This window comes from Macrobrachium rosenbergii, chromosome 5, assembly GCF_040412425.1.
Source record: "Macrobrachium rosenbergii isolate ZJJX-2024 chromosome 5, ASM4041242v1, whole genome shotgun sequence".
Taxonomy (NCBI): Eukaryota; Metazoa; Arthropoda; class Malacostraca; order Decapoda; family Palaemonidae; genus Macrobrachium; species Macrobrachium rosenbergii.
Window position 1 is genome coordinate 64,491,528 of NC_089745.1, and position 20,164 is coordinate 64,511,691.

A 20,164-nucleotide genomic window follows, 5' to 3' on the forward strand; every position below is an offset into this window, starting at 1 on the left:
CCAAGAACCTTTTAATGTACAGGCACCTTCTGGGAGCCTGTAATACTGCTATATTTAATGTGGGAACAGATTTGCTTCGCCCTGAAAAATATTCCCGGTGGAGCCGGTGTCATGCCATGGCGAGAACGGATGGTCGAGTGATAAGAGGAGAAATTTCCTCAGCAAAGAATTCTTCTGTAAAACGTATTTCCGATATCTTCAAAGAACAGTGTTTCCCAAAATTTTTTAGTACGTGACCCCTTACAGCAGTACCAAACCTGTCATTTATAAGCCTTCTAAAATCGTACTAATTTTAAACGGCACAGATATATCTTAAAATTTTAAATATTAATCACAGCAGAGAAAAATAAAATCTCCACTGATCTTTATCAATGTTTATTAACAATGACTGATTTATTAACATTTTAATCATAGTTAGACCCTCCATGACCCCCAGTTTGGGAACCCCTGTCAAAGAAGCTTTGCAGTTTTGTTATTTAGGAAACATTTTTTTAAGAGCACTTTGGAATCTTCAGTCAAGCTGCCTTCTGAACAACAGTCTTTACTGCAACTTATACTGAACCTTAGGAGTTTTATGCAAGAGGCCACCGGAATAAGCTGTAAATCCTTAAAAATATGAGTTTTTAAAAGTTTGGGTTTTACAAACATCTGTACCACAATCCTGAAAATATTCTGGATTCATAAAATATTATCCTGTACAATGCAACAATGCTTTATCATATTTCAAAAGCAACTTAACCAGACCAGAGTCATTTCTAGAATATTCGTCTGTAGATGAGAGCTGATTACTGAAACAAAGTCAAAGAAACTTTACAGCTAGGTGGGAAGAAGGCAGAGGAATGAATGATGAAAGAAAGAAAGAATGAAAACGGCAGTGAGCAAGGCAGTTGTGAACCGAAGGGACACAGCAAAGAACCATTAGCATTGCCTAGGGTGTTCACCCAACGCTTTACTTTGACGGCTGAAATGAACAGGAAATATTCAGGCTGCTTTAAACTGTGAAAATCACTTATACGAAATATTTTCTTAAGCCTTTTGGCAGTTGCTATTGAACTGGGATGATACAACTAGGCAAGAAATTTGTTGAAAAGGGGAGACAGACCATAAGTAAGATAAAGAGTAAACTGGGAAATGAATGAGAGGACAAATAGGCAAAATTATTCTTCTCAGTACCTATGTTAACGAATGTTTGATTTGCACATTGGGTGCAACAAGTATTAAGAATGGAGATATTCATTTTTCAACATTAACATGTTTTGTTCTATATAACAGTAATAATAACAATTATTATTATTATTATTATTATTATTATTATTATTATTATTATTATTATTATTATTATTATAATACCTCACCTCTTCGTCGTGTCCGAAAGATGCATAGAAGGTTCTTCTTGGCTGAAATCCAGTCGTGATTAAATACTGAAGCGCCATCATGATGCTCTGTTGACAAAAGCAGATGCCAAGTCTATATTTTGGGTTTCTCGAACATAGTGTGGAAGATTCTTTGCACAAAAGGGGTGGTCAACATGAACACCGAAAGCTTACAATGAGATTGTCATTGGCAATTAATTCTGGCACATGAACAGATTTCTGGAGTTCCTCGGAGCTGTTCGATGTTTGCAATATTTGAGTGAGCTACCTTAACATTATCTTGAGACTGATTAACCAAAGTACTTGAACAGACCTGTGTGGATCCTAACCAAAATACTTTAACATAATTTCCGTCTGATCTTATCCATCATTCTACTACGCTATTTTGCTTGGTTAACTAATTATACATTTACACAATATCATTTTGGCTGACCAACCACAACAAGTTTAACATAAGCTAGGCGTGGATGACTAACCATGAGATTGATCTTATTATCGATGGCCCCTCTTCCCCAAACGAACATTTCTCCAGTTTCAGGATCCGGCAGAACTTGTCCTCCAAAAGGGGCTTGGGACCACTTGCTCTCGTCGACGGGAACCACGTCCAGATGAGCTGCAAGCATGTATGGCTGCAAACTTTCGTCAGTTCCCTGCAACGGTCAAAAGACATTGGGGTGACACAAGGAATGGAGTGAAAAAATAGTACTGCCAACTCATTCAGTGCTAGTGAAATTTCGTCAAGTATGTTTAGCTCAAACCAAATCCTACATTCAATTATTTACAAATATACAAAATATTCATCGTGTACTGCAGAGTCAAATATGTTCAGGGCACATCCTAATCACATAATGCAAAATATACATAGGATATATACATACATACATACATAAATATATATATGTATGTATGTACATATCCTATGTATGTTATGCATTATGTGATTAGATGTGCCCTGAACATATTTGACTTTTTTTGCATATATATATATATATATATATATATATATATATATATATATATATATATATATATATATATATATATATATATATATATTATAATCAAGCAGTAAACAGGACAATAATCTTAACTGTAATATAAATAGGAACGATGAAGAAAGTTTCCCCAAATTCTTGTTTATTGCGTGCTAAGGCTTTGCAGCAATACTCTGTGTCCACAGGAATATAGAAAAAAATTCCTAAACGAAGAGCGTGACGTAGCAGGGAACGTGTGATTTCCTACGCTTTCATTGCTGAACTTGAACTATTGACTCATATCTTTACAGCTAAAAATTACTCATATCCGTTCCCACTGCAGTTACTGCGTATTCTTTAAATGTTCCACGACTGCCTGCAAATTTCTGTCACCCTCCAGCTAACCATTGACGTTAAAGTATTCTAATAAAACTCGAAGACCCATAGGCACAATCTAAGATGTGAACTTGTCGATATCAACGTAGGATGTGAACTCGTCTATATCAACCCAGGATGTGAGCTTGTCGACATCAGACAACCAACAGTTCACAAAGCCAGAGGCAGCTACCAAATTAACTAACTATTTGTAAAGCTCGAGATGTTTAGTTGCTTACCCTGATGGTTAGAAGGAGACTGTAAGAATTGATGACCTCTGCTTTAACGAAAGATGAATTGAACACGTCTGGAAAGCCTGAAAAATAATAAACAAGGTTAAAATTTGCGTGTATTTTGACGTTTTTATATGAATTCTTTGCATATTCTAACCTACTTTGCATGAAGGGTATATTAGCCATGTCAGTGAATAATCCACTTTTAAGTTACAGTTACCTTGATGTTGAGAGAGAGAGAGAGAGAGAGAGAGAGAGAGAGAGAGAGAGAGAGAGAGAGAGAGAGAGAGAGTACTTACTGTCACGAAGAAATTGATGGAAGACCAGAATCTGTTCTTTGTCATAGTCTCCAGGGGCGGTTGAGACTGTCGGTATGCGCAAGGACGCTCCAAAAACCTCTGGAAAACTTTCCAGATAAGATTCTGGAATATCATCCAAGCCGCTGGTTTTGAATTCCGCAAACTGGTAATCGATATCCTGGAATGAATAGTTTGAGCATCAAAAACTTCTGGAATGCGCCAGGTAAAATGCCACAAGTTTCTTTGTTTTGGAATCCTTGAAATTGGTAACAAATATCCTGGAATAAACAGGTCGATCTTGAAAACTGTTGAAACAGCTTTGGTAAATCTTCGAGGTAAGATTCTGGAATCTCTTCTGCCTGCTCGCTTTGAAATCCTTCGAACTGGTAATCGATTTCCTGGAACAAATAGTTCGATCGTGAAACTGCTGAAGCAACAAGTAAAAGACTCTCCCCTCCCCCACCACGAGGGAGGGAGGCTGTGCGAAGGCAAAAGGACCACATGCCTGCCTTCCGGATCAACAGTTAGCCTTCGGCTGAACTTTACCAGGAACTGGAATCAAGGCTGCGGAAACAGAATACCTTTACTGAATACCTTTTTCTAATTCTTTGTTAACTCTTTACTTTCTAGTACAACAGTTTGCTGGGTCAAAAATCTATCCAAATTTTTATACGTCGTTCGATGTGTTTATCCTCTGATGTTCACAAATTTACTCATTTCTAGAGACTCAAAAACTAAGATTAAAAATAAGAGACGAAGAAAGGTAAAAGTAGAAACTCTTCCTGTAAAACATGGCAACACGATTAAAGGATAAAGGAAAAAATCAAAGCAAGCACGCTTCCAGTCTGTAAAACGATACAAAAATAATATTAACAAAACGTTAAACAACACAGCGTTATTAAGCTGTAGTTAAAAAACTATATCGAGATAAAGAAAAAAAATATAAATTAACTCAATCTGTAACCTCCGTTAAATCAGTCAGCGACTGGAGATGTTATCAAGTAACCGCTGCAGAGCGTTGAAGCAAAAATGGAATGATTTCATGATATTTAATCTTGAGTACTACGTCGTTTCCGGCAGCAGTAGGACTGACACTGCAGTAACTGCGTTCATATTCACGATGTTAACTACTTCTGCTGCATCAAAGATCATCCGAGTGGATCTAGTTTGTCTTCCCCCGGGTGACAGTAGGGGAGGCATGACACAGCCACCCTCCCCCTGCAAACCGGTTTGTCTGCCCCGGGTGGGGACGGGGTAGGTTGGGGAATGGGAGGGTTGGGGTACATCCACCCTCCTCCAGCAAACCTGTTTATCCGCCCCGGTGGAGGCGGGGTAGGTAAGGGATCGGGAGGGCAGGGGAGACAGCAGCAACGGGTTCCAGCGCGAGTAGCGCTCGCCAACAAGCTCGTTTCTCAATAATCTTCACGTCTGTTCCAGTTTGAAAATCAAGTGATCTCATTCTACTCTATGCATGAATTGACTGGCTTGGGAATCTTGACTAGCAATAAACAACTTGATAACTGTTAGTAAGCATGATGTGCGGAAACGACGACAAGCGGGGTCTGATAACATTTCCAAAACTGATAAAGTAGTGATCTCAGCTTAGGATTTAATTCTGTGTATAAATTTTCGCTGTTCTGGCGTGCCCTTGTCGCTTGCAATAATGGTTCCAAATCCTTATCTCCAAATACCTGCTACCAATTATCTGATACTGTTCTCTATTTTTGTATAATGATTCTTAAACGGACTGTAAATAAATCAGAAACCTTTCTAAAATTTCCCGCTTTCTATCTTTTTTCTAAATTTTTTATTTTGTGATCATCAGACGTGTTTCCCTCTCTTCTAGCTACTGATCTACAGAAACAAATTTGGTTTTAACTGTTTTCTCGTTTACTTTGCTTTCAATATAATACAGTACTACAGTAGAACTAAAATATGAAACGAACCCTTCAGTCAGTAGGCGTGAGAAACTGCCCAAAATTCACGAGATTCTGTGCAAGATTGTTTACAAGAGTCAAACTCTCCTCAAAAGACTGTAGTCCGAGTCATTCATTCATTGAGGAACCTTGAGATGCAGATTCGGATCATCAATGAAGGGAGACAGTTTTCCCACACTCAGCTACCTGAAAGTCGCAAGCATCCTTTTTGCATTTCTAACACATGCTTGTGTACATAACGCGACTATAAGTTTATACCCAAATGCACAAACATTTTCATAAATTGTTACGTGTATGCGGATGTAAGCAACACAATACGTACACTACACAACATACATATATAAATACACATATATACATACAGCGTATACATATGTGTATATATAAATGTATATATATGTATGTGTGCATGAATGTGCGTGTGCATATATATATATATATATATATATATATATATATATATATATATATATATATATATATATATATATATATATATATATGATATATATATATTTATATATACATTTATATATTTATATATATATATATATATCTATAAAAATATATACATATATATATATGTATATGCATGTATATGTATGTATATGTGAACGTACGTAGAAAATGTCACCATATCCTGCTCTACTGAAGGGTTTAGTCCTGAAGACGCTACCACTCTGATTTTCAGTCTTCTAGGATGACACTGCTGGCTCCACGCATTTATCTATCGTGTTGAAACCAACCACAGTTGACTAACTACCTGGGATCTAATGCATCGGTCAACAGAGGTACAATGGGACTTAACGAAACGTGCGCAAAGCGACCAGCTCGTCTAGCAAACTTTGGTGAGACGAGTATCATGACCACTAAACCAAAAGGCCCCAATATAATATATATATATATATATATATATATATATATATATATATATATATATATATATATATATATATATATATATATATATATGGAGGAGCCTGTTAATCTAATATGTCCTCTCTCTCTCTCTCTCTCTCTCTCTCTCGTTCATTTATCTTTCCACTTTTTCTAGTTATCGAATATATATATATATATATATATATATATATATATATATATATATATATATATATATATATATATATATATATATATATATATATATATATATATATATATGGAGGAGCCTGTTTATCTAATATGTCCTCACTCTCTTTCTCTCTCTCTCTTCCTCTCTCTCTCTCAATCTCTCTCTTTCTCTCTCTCTCTCTCTCTCTCTCTCTCTCTCTCTCTCTCTCTCTCTCTCGTTCGTTTATCTTTCCTCTTTTTCTAGTTATCGTTCTCCCCTTATTCCACTTGCCTGTGCCCTTCTGTTCTATCCCTCGCCCTCTCCCTTTTTCACTTTCTCCATTCATTACCTTTTCCCTTTCTCACCCTACTTCCTACCCTCATTCCTCACTTTCTCCCCTTGCATCTTTTCTTCTTTCCCCTCCTTTTATTATGATTTTTTCTTCGTCCTTTAGTTCCTCAAGCGAACCCTTCCCCTGCTTTCCTGCTTTGTCTGCCACGAGAGAGAGAGAGAGAGAGAGAGAGAGAGAGAGAGAGAGAGAGAGAGAGAGAGAGAGAGAGGGCGGTAAACAGATAGACAAGTAGGGAGACAGGGCGAAGTAAATTTTCAATTCAATTACAAAATTCCATTTCCGTGACGATTATATCGTAATGTAATTTACCTAAAACAATGCAACAATCAATCAGGCAATCCGTAAAAGCACACAGTAGAAATTACACCAATTAATGAGACACATTTCCAGTCGGTGGGTCACGAAAACTCCTGGGCCCTTCGTCGCTCGTCTTGTCTCCGAGACCTTGACCTTTCAACGCGACGGATTTATCGTCTTTTTGTTATCTCGTTCTAGAACGAGGACAAGGGTAGGCCTTGACGACGTATCTTGGTTCTAAATAACGGGCGATTACCGAGTAGATTGAAACAGAAAATGCTCAAATTTCTCTTTTTAAAAATTGTCAATCTCACACAGCAAGAGACAAAGAACTCAGTCACACGAAGAAACACTGGCTTTAACCCGTTTCCTGAAAAAAAAATTCTCCTGGCAACCTAAGGAATGATTTGTGTACCTGGTGGTTAGTTAAATGTGGTGTGCTGTAGCTACGGTGGAAAGGGGTATGGCGCAAGCATCCTCGTATATATATATATATATATATATATATATATATATATATATATATATATATATATATATATATATATATATATATATAGTATTACTAAAAGGATCTCATTCAAACTGGATGGTATCTAATGGAATTTTTTATTAAAAAAAAAAAAGTTACAAGCTTTCTTGGACAAACAGTCCACATTATCCAGTTTGAATGAGGTCCTTTTAGTAATTCTACTAATGCACAGAACAATTGTGTATGTGATAAAGTTAATATATACAGTATATATATTTTATATATATACATACATACAGTATATACATACATACACACACACACACACACACACACACACACACATATATATATATATATATATATATATATATATATATATATATATATATATATATGTATGTATGTATGAACATATATGCATATGTGTGTGTGTGTAAAAAACACATCTGTATGAACATGCTGTGTATTAAAGTTAAATGATATCAAAAGGCATCTGAAAATGTAAGCGTTGTATGTAGACTGTCTCTTCATCGCTGGAAAGCTGCTACTAGTTACACCATAAGCGTCCCCAGGGACCAAGGATACTCAAGTACTCTACACTGAACTTAGAATAAGTCAGACGAATAATGTACGTTTACAATGACCTACTTCCCCGGTGTCATTTGCAACATGGACCGAATTTTGAATTCTACAATCGATTAAGCATGTCATTATTTGCCTTTGTTGAATTATATAACTAAAAGATGAATTTGATTTTCGCTGAAAATTTAATGTTGGTCACGAGTCAAAACTTTGAAGGAAAGTTTTATCTTAGCGATGTTTCGCAATTATACACACATACACACAATGTAAATATACTGTATATATACATATATATCCACGCATGTATGAATGGATGTATGTATGTATATCCATACATACCAGTTTCAGTCTGGTTCCCAGAATTAAATCCCATCAAGCAGTTTTTGATTCTTGTTTCCAAAATTTTTTAGCATACAAATGAGAAATTCTGTAACTGTCAGGATTTCATAACACCAAGCGTCAGACTGTAATACGAAAAAAAGCGAAACCAATATGATGACAACATAACAGACACCAACTAAAATCAATAGGTGATTATATCGCAAAAAATACCAAGAAACTGTGGAAAATTCTTTCCAACAGCACAGCGAGGATGACAGTATGTACGTTTTAAACCTGCACTGATTAAATCATTTTCATGAATTTTGTCGCCATCTTATCACCTGCCGTCATCCCCATTGCCTCTTGACAGAATATAAAAATGACTGGCCTTCAGTAAAGCACATTTCATTTTCATTTCGTTCGTAAGCCCTTCTTCCCCCTGCAAGGCACCACTTGCTATATTCATCACTGCCTCATGACAAACATATTCCAGGTTTCTAAAACAGGACTTGGGACTTTATTTCATAAGTGAGCGCTTTCAAGGGTAAGGAAGTTTTCAGAGTATGTCACTGACCTCAATGAGGAGAGCACGAATGGCTGCAACTGCGAGAAGCGAGCTGATGACGACCAGCGGAAGACAGATGATCAGAGTGACAGCACGGCACACGTGGCGGGAGATCCCCATTGTTGGTAGGAAACTGCAGGCCTCGTCCTCACCTAATAATAATAATAATGAACGTCAAGACAATAAGATTGACAAATCTCAATACATTCTAATTAATCACAACGGCAATAATTTTTCTAAGTCTGATTATCACAATCACTCATTAAGCTAAATCCATTTATTATCTTTATCTACAGAACTACAGTAATAAACTGAGAATATTTTTGAAATGCTGAAACATCTTTGATGACTAAACTGGTATCCTTTCTTCCCCAAGTGGTCTGGGATAATAAAAAAACTTTATGGAGAAATATACCAAAGTTTCGGCAGATTTTATTTGGACATTTACACTCGAATGCATATCAGCTCTTGCACTCGTAAGTTTTCACAAACCTGATCAGCTGCCCTCTTCATTAGCAGATCAATTAGACGAAAGCTTTCTTTCAGAGCAACTGATATATAATGCATTTTTATCCATAGTGTAATTACGGTTAAATCAATAACAATAACAGTCAGCCTTTTTTTCGTAGATGGAATAATAATAATAATATGGTCACTTTATTCAGCAACATGGATTTTACGCATTGCATACTAACAGGTTTGTATAACACAATGAGAGAGAGAGAGAGAGAGAGAGAGTTGTGGAGGAACTGAATATTACTCAGTACCATTTTGCAAGATGATCACTGAAGAATCAAACAAGGATATTTGTGGCTAAACAGTACATTCACAGTTAAACTGTTTTCCTTAATGTATTCTTTTTATTTCAGAGACTAAAATTAGAAGGAAAACCGAGCTCAATTAGAGTAATCAGTAATGTATGATTTAAAAACGAGCAGAATGCACCCCTTACATATTCCCAGTAACAAAAGATGCCATTTATAGATCATGCACTAAATGCTTTTATGTGAGCATTTTCCAAGAATGAAACGAATCATTGGACGAGTCTCTTTACTCTGTCTGTCCCATAACCTTTTGACTTTTGATAAATTGCCCCGTGCGCTACAGGCTCTTCATTTTTCCTTCCGTCTTCTTTTCCTCTCATTGTACTCCACATCGTTTGTCAATTTAAAAGGCTCTTCTGTTGATAACGCCACCTAATTCAAACACTTCTTACCTCAGTCGCCCATCAGTCATTGAGTTCCGTGAATAAGCGTGTATGCCTGTATATACGAGTAAATACAAGCATCCACACATGTCCACTTCTAAACACGGAGCATGAAACATGTACTGAGTGGACTGTCTGGATGGAGTTTCACTCATGATTTAGCTCAACGGTAAGCGTAACGCAAAGAATCAACATGTTTATTACAAGAAATAAATAGGGTATTTTTCTCCATTATATATATTTAAACTTTTCGAAATTAAATTATCTTTTTCTTTCCTTACACAAACGTCTCCAAAGTGGTTATGTCACTTCCTTTTATCTCTGCGCTTATCAGATAATTGGTTTATACAGCGTCCCGCATAAGTACAGTTTCAAGTTCTAATCTAAAATTGATTGGGCGTCATTTCACTAAACACACAGAGCAGCAATTTCTAAATAATAAGTAAAGCTCAAGCGCATGCGCATACTCACCAGCTGACCAAAATTAAACAAATCAAGAGGTGTAAAGTTCGTGTGCATTCAATGTCTGTCCGGCAAGAACTCCTGATGGTACTATATCGTATACAAATACAACAGTAAATGACAAAAACAACTTCACTAATAATGCAGAGCCAAATTGGAAGCACATAATTCGACACTCGACACTCCAGAACACAGTAAATATAGGCCGGTAAGTGATCAAAAGACCTGTTGAAGACTAGTGAGTCCAGTCTAAAATAACCATTTGACCTGCTTCCAGTTGCGTTAGAAATTTAAACACGGTTTACGTTTCCATAAAGCAAAACCTTATTGTGAAAACAGTTCACGAACTTCAGTCACACGATCAGGCAACTAAAAATAACACTGAGAACAACGGTGAGATAACCAACTGATAACCACACAATCTAGTAAACATAGAGCTTTAACAAAAGGCGATTCGATAGGGAACGTAACGGAATCGAAAAGGTCAAATCGCCGCCGATACACACACACGCACACACAGGCAGCAGCATCAGTCTGTTCAAAGCCTACGGAGCGCTCTATGAGCCTCCCCACTCAAGGAACGGTCACGCCCTTCCACCAAACGAGAAGCGACGGCGGGTGAGATAAATGACAACAAAACGGAGATGGTATAAGGCAAATCAAATTGAACTTACCGGCACCTGTACCTGGGGAAGCACTTATTTACAGCACCTGTGACAGCGTACTGAGAGAGAGTGGTGGTGGGCAGAGGTGCTACTGGGGATATTGTATTTTTCCCCCAACTACACTGGACGAAAGTCCATCCCGACTGGTCGAACCCCGTTTAAATGAACTACTGCCTAAACTCCGCGCGGCGTCCTCTAACACTGACCTTCGTACAGCGGAAAAAATGAATTTGACGGTATCGATTTAAATCTTCATTTTGCTGTAACTTCATTATTTGAAGTGAGTTATGTAAAATCGTGGCTCCTCAAAGACAGCGCAGAAGTGATCGCTCCCATAATAGTGATCTTAATGGGTTATTTATACTCGCTATCTTGTTCCCGAGAAGATTGTCTCCCACCATCTGTTTGGATTCATGAGGGATTTTCTCCTCTGCATTCACTGCTTACAGTGCTATCCTTATTTCTGTACAGAATGCAGGCCTCTCTCTCTCTCTCTCTCTCTCTCTCTCTCTCTCTCTCTCTCTCTCTCTCTGCTCGGAATGTCACGGCTTTTTATGTTGCCGATATAGATAAAACTCCACGTATAAATTATTAGCACTTACACAACTTGTAAGTTCTTTTATCTATTTTAATTATTTATTTATTTATTCTACCTTTAAGCTCTTCCTGGGTTCTGTAGAATTTTATATGCGAATATTTCAGCCTTCATATTTTACGCTAGTCATCTTGAATCGATACCCAAAGGTTGAATTTTCTAGTAACACTGTACCACTGGGTTTAGAATACTTTTCCTCCAAAACAAGCAAAGGCAATGAAGTACCGGTCTTCTGTCTGTTTTAATGTCAAAATCGCGCGTTATTTGACTGTTGCACAAGGAAGTTTTGTGGCATCTGTTGGCATCATCCCGTCAAACTTCGCACCAAGCAGCCAATACCTTGTCGACAACGGTGTGAAATCTAAGTCGCTCATGTTCGCCAAGGAGCGTCACATGAGCACTAGCGGGTTCGACTTAAGCCTTTTGAATACAGTAGCTATTTTGTGCTGAGTTTGGCGGCATAATGCCCAGTGCCACCATGTTCCATTCCATAAGTCGATCTCAGGGTATGAATCCCAAGTTTCGCAATTATTTCTTAATTTATTATTATTTCTTTTATGAGAAGGGAGCCGAAAAATGAACATATTCCTAAATTGACTCGGTTACTTAATTAAGAAAAACCAACATATCATTCAATTTACCTCTTGACTGCAGTTGATTTTTGTAGGCCGAAATTTTCGTTTTTCTTACACTGTTGCTTCAGGCTTGATCAGACTTGTCTCCTGTCAACCGAACAGAAATGTGTAACGTTAGCTTTCCTTGTTTTTAAACTGGGTGTAATGATTCAAGGACTTCGATGGATATCTCAAGATTTCTTTGGCCGACTGACGAAGCAAATGGGAACGAAGTTTGACGATTCACCTGACACTGCTTAAGCACGAATGACAGTACTCAAGACTGTTTTCAGGGTGGAAGATTGTCCTGTTTGTAGTCCTACCTTGTCCTTAAGAAGGTTAAGGAAAAACTGACGTAAAGAAGTTAATACCCGAACAGGATCGACATGTGCCGAATTATCTTTCTTCAAATGTTGAAAATTGGTCCAAACATAAAATAAAACATTTTCTGAAAACCAAGAACCGAATTAGTCCTAACGGAAACTGAAAGTCCCTCTGCTAGATGAGCAAAAAAGTGACTCAACTGAAAACTCGGCAAATTTCAGAGATAATGAAACCTGAGGCTGAAGGTGACTGGGATGAATAGTCACAAATTATATATACTGAACTGAAACTCCGCACTATCTAACAATATGTCCAAACTTTGTTTAATTTAAATAAAAAAATTATTATATATATATATATATATATATATATATATATATATAATATATAAATATATACATATATTTATATATATATTTATATATATATATATATATAATACATATACTCGTATATGTCTGTATATATATACATATATATATGTATGTGTGTGCGCGCTTGTTTGTTTGTTTATGCGTTTGAGTATAAAAATATAGATGATACTATACTTGTTATTCGCCTGACAACGCAACAACGCTCAAACAAAACTACTTTCGACAGGGGGTTGCAGCCCAATATAGAGGCAGGTAATGAGTGCGAAGCCTTTCTTTTCATTTTTCAGGACGAATGCAGCCAAACTTTTTGGATTCACCACAGGCTTTAAAAACGAAAGAGAGAAAGAGAGAGGGAAAGAAGGAAAGAGAGAAAGGAAAAAAGTAAAAAAAAAAAAGCATCGTTATCACAACTCAGTGACGTAATCCGACCATTGCGACAACATCCATCTAAACTGGAACGATTTATTGATTTGTCTAATTTGCAGATCAGGGAGGGTGGGGCTGCTTGGTGTGAGTGTTGGAGGGGCGGGAGGGGAGCGATGGTCCCTGGGGAGAGGGGTGGGTATGTTGCCGTAAATATCGTCAGCGAAGCAAGTTACTCCGATGGCAGTCCCTCGGATGACTCAGTTCTTCAGTACTGCCATGATACCGAAAGTGTTTCAGGTATATATATTTACATATACATATCTGTCACCTATCTATATGTGTGTGTGTGTGCGCGCGTGTATATATACATATATATATATATATACATACATATATATATATATATATATATATATATATATATATATATATATATATATATATATATATATAAATGATACCTTTTATGCCTTAACAATACAGGGCTTAGGGCTGCAAGCCCCATGCCCTCAGCTATTTGGTGATTTTCACACCACTAGTCCGTCGAGAAATCTATTATTTTCTTTCCCTCCATCTTACAGGAGTGAAAGCAGCAAGGTTGCCGTTGACTTGAAAATATCTTGTACGCTTTCTATCCATCACTTTCTAAGTCTTCCTCGCTTTCTTCTTCCTAACACTTTTGAATTATATGTTCTTTTCACCATCCTATCACCCTTCATTTTCTCCAGAGGACCGAACAATCTCAAATCACTCCGATCCGCGATAACCCTTTTTTTCCTACTTCTTCTTTCTATGCATCTCCAGATTTTCTACCTTCCAATTCTTTTTATGCCCCACATACTACCCAGACAATAAGGGAGAGTTGGTTCAACAATCATTTCATACGTTTCAACCCTGTCTTCCTTTAAATACCCAAATTTATTTCTAGTCTTTTACACACTTCCTACTTCGCCTTTCATTGTTACGTCTTCATATTCTCAATGAACAGCTTTCATTCTTCAACTATCCGTATTAACACTTTCACTTCTCTATCGTCCTAGCTTCAGTGGACCCTTGGAGGCTAACTCTTGTTCGATTCTAATCTCAACTTTCTCTTCTTGCAAACACTTTGAAATTCTTTCCCCTGATTCCTGAAGTTGCTCTTCACTGTCCCCAGTTAGTACTGTAACACCTATAAACATCAGCTATTCCGCATCATTTCATGACCCATTTTCTTGTAATACAACTGTGCTCCACCATCTGCTGTCTTTTTTCTGAAGTCTTCCATCCTTCCATCCATACAGATATTTAGCAGCCATGCAGACATGACATACCCTCGTCTTATCACAATTTGTACATAAAACCAGTCACTTTGCCGTCTGCATATTGCAACACATGCTTTGCTTTCATTATAAACAGTTTAAATCACCTGTAACAACTTATCTTCTATATTTTACTTATATTCTATATTTTACAGCTCGTCCTTATCACCATCAACATTGCTTCTATTTCAGTTCTATTACTGGTTCTTTCTGTGCCCATTCATGCCATGTACTGATTTTCCCTTTTCACAAAATTGTTTCATTATAAAACCTTGATCTATCTACCTCTCAGTTATCTGCACAACACAGTTCTCACCTTATCAATCTTTTTGTCGCCTGTCTTATTGTCTAATTTAAAATACTACCATATCATTTCCTTGGTGAGTTAGGTAGTGTTACGTCACTGCATTCAAACATTTTCCTCTGTCACTCTTACCTTTAACATTCATTCAACCACACTTACACTGCTGGACTGCAGCAACTCACCTGTAATCATATCAGCTCCTGGTGTCTTTCCATTCTTCAACACAAAAGTTCTCAAACTTAAGCTAGCCCCTTCCACTATTGCATGATTGTACTCTGACTCTCTTCTGTTGTTCACATTCAACAATTATTCACATTATTTGGCTTTATCGACCCAAAGCTGCATTTGCCTCGTCAGCATCTCTCCCTTTGCTTCTTGTCCTCTGGAATCCGTTTCTCATTAACCTTTCTCTTTGTAATTACTTTCCTGCAGAACTGTTTCCAAGTCTCCCTAAAGCTCCTCTTCACTTTCTTCCACTTCTCTATTACATGTCGCTTTTTCTCCCTGTCCTTTCCTCTCCACTATCTTACCCACCCTCCAGTATTCCGCTACATGATCTCACTTTATCTTGCAACTGCCTCTCAAATAATCTGTCCTCCTTCAATAAACCTTTCATTCCTCATCAAAACACTTTTGGTACTGTTTTTATCTACTCTTCTTCCTACACTCTCACTTAAAAGAACATCCATGCTGAATGCATGCCCTTCATATACCATTCCACTTCCACATATTTAATCATTGGCTGTTTTCATCCATTTTGCCCTTATTTACTCTTTTTCCTTATATCTAGCTCACTGGTCTTAATCACATTTACAACCACATTTCATCCTTTCTTATCCAACATAAACTTCTGTATATCTCAAGCATTTCTTTAACCAAATAATGATCAGATATACTACATTCATTGCACCTCCACCTACTTTGTACTAACAATCCTCACCATCTGCTCTTCCTGAATTATAATAATGAATACCTTATTCAAACTTTCATAAAACTTTCCATTTACATTTCCTCTTAAAAGTCTATACCAACCTACAATTCCATAACTTTTTCTCTTAATAGCATTTTTCCTTAAATCAGTGAGCAAAACTACCATTTCCTATTTTAGAATCCAAGCCAGGAATAGATTCAAATTACCTGAAAAACCCCAGTCCACTCCCATTCATACACACCATATATATATATAAATATATATATATATATATATATATATATATATATATATATATATATATATATATATATATATATATATATTATACAATATGTACGAATGTATATATTTGATTATGTAATCTGGTACTATGTAAATTGTATAAACTGTTTGCTTTCACACTGTTAAAGTACATACTGTAATATGATTTTCTGTGATAGCAGTTAATTATTCTTGACGTTTTACAGATACATAATGCATATTAATCAATGCATATGGAAATTTGGGTTTTTAGGTTATAATCATAAATTGTAATTCCAATGTGATATCAAAATAACTTAATTAAAAATGTAACATACATCTCAGGATATTGCAGACAATACAGTTGTGATTATATCTTTCAACCCCTTGTAAACATTTCAAGGCTTGCTCTTACACGTTTCACTGTAGTGAGGGTAATATCTAATTTGAAAGTTTAAAACATGATAAAGCAACGAAATTTTGTAAATATTTTAACTGAGATGTATTATTTGGATATTCATAGAAAACAAAGAAGTTGCAATCAAAGGAAGTATTGAATATGATTTAGTTTCCCTTTACTTTGTCAGTTTCTTTTAAAGATACGCAACCGTTTTCTTTGGTAACCAAAAGTACTGATCTAAGAATGTAGGTTTAACAATCTAGTTCCAAAGTATCAAAATACTGCATCGATTGTTTTATGTGAAACGACTACTCATTTTACATATATTATAAATAATAAACCCTTTTTTGAACATGTGTTATTGTCTATACCGTGTAGTAGTGCAATTCTAATTTTTAGGCTGTGAGTACGCTAAAGTATGTTTCATAACCCTGTGGGCAACAGGGCAATAAGATTCAAGTATGGAATTCGATGAAAGTTTATATAATAACAATGAAATAACATAAACCTCTTTCCAATAGGGCTATCGCCATTTTGCCAAGAAACCGAACTTTGACTGTTTATCTTTGAGAAAGACATAGCTGCTCAAGAACGTTAAGGCCCGAGAGAAAGGATTATGGGTTTCCAAATTTTTTCTTAGCATAAGTAAAATCCACAGTCCCTGAAACTTATATTACTAAGTCAAAACTTGGATGACGTAGGTTTCACTCCGGATTTAAGGGTTTACATTACACACCAGACCAACGATGGTTTAAATCAATTGCGGTATCAAACGCAAAAGTTCTTGTCACGCAAACCTGTTGTATCCTCCTATCAAAATGAAGAAATTTTTTAAATAAACAGAATTACGGTTATCATTTTTTTCCCCAGATAGCATCTAGCAGTCCAGCATCCCTACTACTAATTTCTCATGCTACGTTTAGAAAATGTAACATATATATATATATATATATATATATATATATATATATATATATATATATATATATATATATATATATATATATATATATATCGATCAGCCCGTACACACCAATGAACCGGCAACTAAATGATGAAGCCTCATACGAACTGTCAATGGATGTATAATCTGAGCGAGGAACAAAATTAAAAAGTAAAACAAAACCATCATAACGCGCGAAACACTGAAGATGGCGTATTTTTTCGTGGAAATTGCTTTAACGATAGCTATGATTCAACATAAATAGAAAACAGAATGGAAATTACTTGGATGAAATATATCGAATGGTGTAATGTCGTCTGCTTGCGTTGCGCATCTCTCGCGTCGCTTGTTTCTCCCATCATGCAACCCTGGCGCTGAAGAACTCTTTTTAGCAGAAAACATTTCGAAGATGCGTCAAGTTGAGAATGGCTGTGGCTGCACCCATGCTTAAGTGGAAAAGGGTCACTAATACCACGGGCCCACAACCCCGACCACGACATGGGCACCGTGCCGTTGCCATCAAGGACTTAATGGTGGTATTTGGTGGTGGAAACGAAGGAATTGTGGACGAATTGCATGTGTACAACACAGGTAAGTGTAGATGATAACCTTCAAGTTATGTTGCCTAAGTTCTCATGTAAAGCCATAGTTACTAACCTTTAAATGCTTATATATCGTATAGTGGTGTGTTGAAGGTAAACTCTGTTGATTTTGGTGTTCATTCGACTTTTGGAAGCTCCAGTATTTCGTGAAATGTTGATTGGCGATTGTTTGTTTTGAAAGTTTTCAAGATGGCCGCCCCCTATAGATTGACGTTGAAGTGCACTTCAAAAGGGTAGTATTCAAAAGCACACTGGTTTACCTGACCAGATTTGATTGCATGTTATAAGGATTTTAATTCTCTTCCTTCACGACAAGCTGCCATTCGAGTGCGATCTATTTTTAGTCAAGTATTTGAGATTTTCATGGGCTGATCCCGGGACACTAACATGGCGTCCAATCTTTGACGTTCTTCTGTTTATGTTGTACATCCGGGGATTTTGGATGTGTAAATATTCATTATTTGGACTCTCTTAAGCAGTAGAATTAAAGTTTATGTATTAGGATAGTAATCTATAGAGTTAGCCATTAGGTTAGATCAGTTTCGGGGGGTTGTTAGTGTAATATAATGAATAAAATTACGAAATTATTTGTTGGGAGAGGGGCGGAAGGGTTGTCAAGGGAACAGCCTCTGTCGCTGATATACAGGGAGGCTGTGCGGCCAATGGAAGAGCCGCATCTATTTTTCTCATGTTGGGGAGGTGAATGGAACAGCCCTTTGTCAGCTTCGAGGCCACACAGGCATACCAACCTTTCTTGGTCGATTGCACTCACGGATTTCTAGTGAAAGGATTTTTTAAGTTCCTTTTCGCATTCGGTCCCAAGTTAAATTACACTCAAATTTAGATATCATGGTGTTTTAAGGGCAATATAACCTAGCAGTTGCCAGGGAGAAATAGATTTTGTTTCAGTAGCGGTAAATGTCGGTTTGTTTTAAAGGAATCTTGGATGAATAATTTGATGGCTCGGTAAAATGTATACCCAAGTTGGTTTGAAATGTCAACTTGAATGTTTTACTCATAGAGGTGTAAAGGAAATAAAATTTGGTTTAGAGGTTTCCTTTGAAAGAACAAGTTTCATTTTTTATGTAGTTAAAAAAAAGCTACTCGCAGGCAGTGTTAAGATATTTGTTTGTGCTGGGTTTGCCAAGTAAGCCAGATTTGTTGCGAAACATTTTTTTTTTCTTTTTGTGCGTGCGTGTGTAAGCGTTTGATTTACATTTTAGCCGAAGCTAAGAGATTGGTGTTCTTCATCTCGAAAATATAAAGTTATCAAAGCGTATACACGTTTTGAGCTTCGAAACTTGTTCATTCCATTGTAATGAAAATTTGGATTGGAACTAATTATCAAGTCCACTGCCTCATTGAGGCTTATATCATTTCCACATTTGGTCCTTTTTCTAAATCATCCCAGTATTAAAACCAGTATCATGAATGTGATAAATATATATATATATATATATATATATATATATATATATATATATATATATATATATATATATATATATATATTCACATTCATGACTTCCCAAAGAAGGTATTCTTGCTATTTAACTTGGGGGTTTTCTCAGTGATGAGGTTGCAAGCCTCTTTCTTAGATGAGGTTACCGGCTATCCACTAATCCATTATGCATCGAAGTACACCACTGGTCGCTCAATCAGGTTAATTGAGCAGCAGTTGTTTTGGTCACTATCGGTGTGGGTGACCAAAAATTAATACCGGAAGTCTTAGAAAGTAAGTCGTACTGACCATCTTTGGACTGTACCATGGGGCCAGCGATTCCTCCCAAGAATCTGGAAATATAAAGTGTAGTACATCCGGCCTTATCCCTATTTTAGGAGTATATATATATATATATATATATATATATATATATATATATATATATATATATATATATATATATATATATGTATTTATTGTTCGTAGTTCGTTAGAATTAGATACCGTACCTCTCCCTTTTTTTTTTTTTACTGAACATCCAATTGAGTGCTATAG

General features: G+C 36.5%; 1 protein-coding gene across 5 annotated transcripts in view; it reads right to left on the reverse strand.

Moving 5' to 3' along the window:
• The window catches only part of LOC136838857 (N-fatty-acyl-amino acid synthase/hydrolase PM20D1-like), a 45,005-nt gene extending 26,427 nt beyond the window's left edge, over positions 1–18,578 (reverse strand). For 3 of the 5 annotated variants that reach the window (XM_067104512.1, XM_067104516.1, XM_067104515.1), the window contains exons 1-6: positions 11,178–11,331; positions 8,844–8,986; positions 3,255–3,432; positions 2,962–3,038; positions 1,850–2,023; positions 1,356–1,442 (exon numbers count right to left, since the gene is read on the reverse strand). In XM_067104512.1, the coding sequence (XP_066960613.1) occupies positions 1,356–1,442; positions 1,850–2,023; positions 2,962–3,038; positions 3,255–3,432; positions 8,844–8,954 (627 nt within the window). In that variant the 5' untranslated portion in view covers positions 8,955–8,986; positions 11,178–11,331. Of the gene's footprint in view, positions 1–1,355; positions 1,443–1,849; positions 2,024–2,961; positions 3,039–3,254; positions 3,433–8,843; positions 8,987–10,512; positions 11,029–11,177; positions 11,332–18,220 lie in introns of those variants that run through there. The other 2 variants (XM_067104513.1, XM_067104514.1) reach the window with 2 other exon arrangements.
• Between the last annotated feature and the right edge of the window lie 1,586 nt (positions 18,579–20,164).